The sequence below is a fragment of the Syzygium oleosum genome, unplaced genomic scaffold (assembly GCF_021117445.2).
Source record: "Syzygium oleosum isolate NSW1041296 unplaced genomic scaffold, Sole_v2.1 Sole_v2.02, whole genome shotgun sequence".
Taxonomy (NCBI): domain Eukaryota; kingdom Viridiplantae; phylum Streptophyta; class Magnoliopsida; order Myrtales; family Myrtaceae; genus Syzygium; species Syzygium oleosum.
In genome coordinates, this window is record NW_026607486.1 from 13243587 (window position 1) to 13244753 (window position 1167).

The 1167-nt window shown below is 47.5% G+C and overlaps 1 protein-coding gene across 1 annotated transcript; it reads left to right on the top strand.

The window, feature by feature from the left end:
* LOC130137480 (uncharacterized) lies at positions 1 to 802 on the top strand. The gene is made up of 2 exons (XM_056308882.1): positions 1 to 473; positions 553 to 802. The coding sequence occupies exons 1-2, from the start codon at positions 122 to 124 to the stop codon at positions 654 to 656; spliced, it is 456 nt and encodes a 151-aa protein (XP_056164857.1). The 5' UTR covers positions 1 to 121; the 3' UTR covers positions 657 to 802.
* The last annotated feature ends 365 nt before the right edge of the window (positions 803 to 1167 follow it).

The window sequence follows — 1167 nt, forward strand, 5'->3', positions numbered from 1 at the left end:
AACCCTTTCACCTACCGGCAGAAGGAAGATCACGGCGATGAAGCTGTTAGCCATTATTTAAGGTCACCTCCTTAGGGTGAAAATCACCTTTGCCCCTTTCGTCCAAACAAAAACGAACCTCATGGCGGCCACTCCTCTCTCGACTCTTGTCCTGCTCAGCCAATGGCGCAAGTTTCTGCATGCTGAGCGCTCTCGCTTGATCCGGGAGAGCGTGAGGGCCGGGAGGAAAGCTATGTCTGCAGCGTCCAAAGCCTGTGCAGCTGCTGACGAGGCTTATCTCACGGAAGGCTATAAAGTCCTCCACAACAGGAGTGTCGTGGTGCATTCGCTCCAAGAAATAGAAGTTTTAATTGCTTTATTCGAGTGTACCGAAGGGCCCTATAGGCTTAATAGGGTTAGAGTTAATGGCCCGGAGATGGAAGTGGAACAGATGAGGAGAGTCTCGAGGCCGCCAAATTCGAGCTCGTGGAAGGGTATTCTTAGTGGTGATCTTGCTCTTTTGCCCTTTTTTCTTTTATTTACCTAACTTTTTAATTTTTAATTTATTTGCAGGAACACGTACGCCCTTCCGAACACGGCGCAGGAGTGACTCCGAAAGGCAGACGAGGAGAGGAAAGGAGAAGAAGAGTAGTGTAGGAGCAGTGCTCCTTTTATAGGGAGCAGGTTATATTTACATTTACTAGGTCCTCGCCAGCGGTCCGTTTAGCGCCATGCTGGCCGTTTAGCTGTTTGAGAAAGAGATTGTTGTCATGTTTGGCCTTTCCTCTTCCCCTTAAATAAATGATGGGTTTGAATTTTAGGCGATATGCGTGAACATTTTTAGACTTCCACACTAACATCCCACGCGAGAACATCCCTCAATATTGCTGTTCCCCCGCCATCGCCGAAGCTTCAAAAGCTTCGAACTTTTCATGGCCTTCACTGCAATTCCTTCTCTCTGTCCCAACAAGCTCGGCTCTCTTCGAGCCTTTGTGCTTCACTGTCCATAGCCAGCTCGACAATCCAGATGTCGAAGTTCCTGAGAGTACCACTGATAGCAAGTGATGCGTTCTTTTCTTGTTCTGTTAAAGTTCAGTCGGTCGATGGGCACAGTTTTAAGTGAAGCTTATGAATGTAGCCACCACACTCTATTTGCTTATCTCTCTTGAGTTGAACTTACTTTTCACT

Coding starts and splice junctions, on each gene's coding strand:
- LOC130137480 (XM_056308882.1), top strand. CDS start 122: ATGGCGGCCACTCCTCTCTCGACTCTTGTCCTGCTCAGCCAATGGCGC. Junction 474..552: donor AAATTCGAGCTCGTGGAAGG/GTATTCTTAGTG, acceptor ATTTATTTGCAG/GAACACGTACGCCCTTCCGA.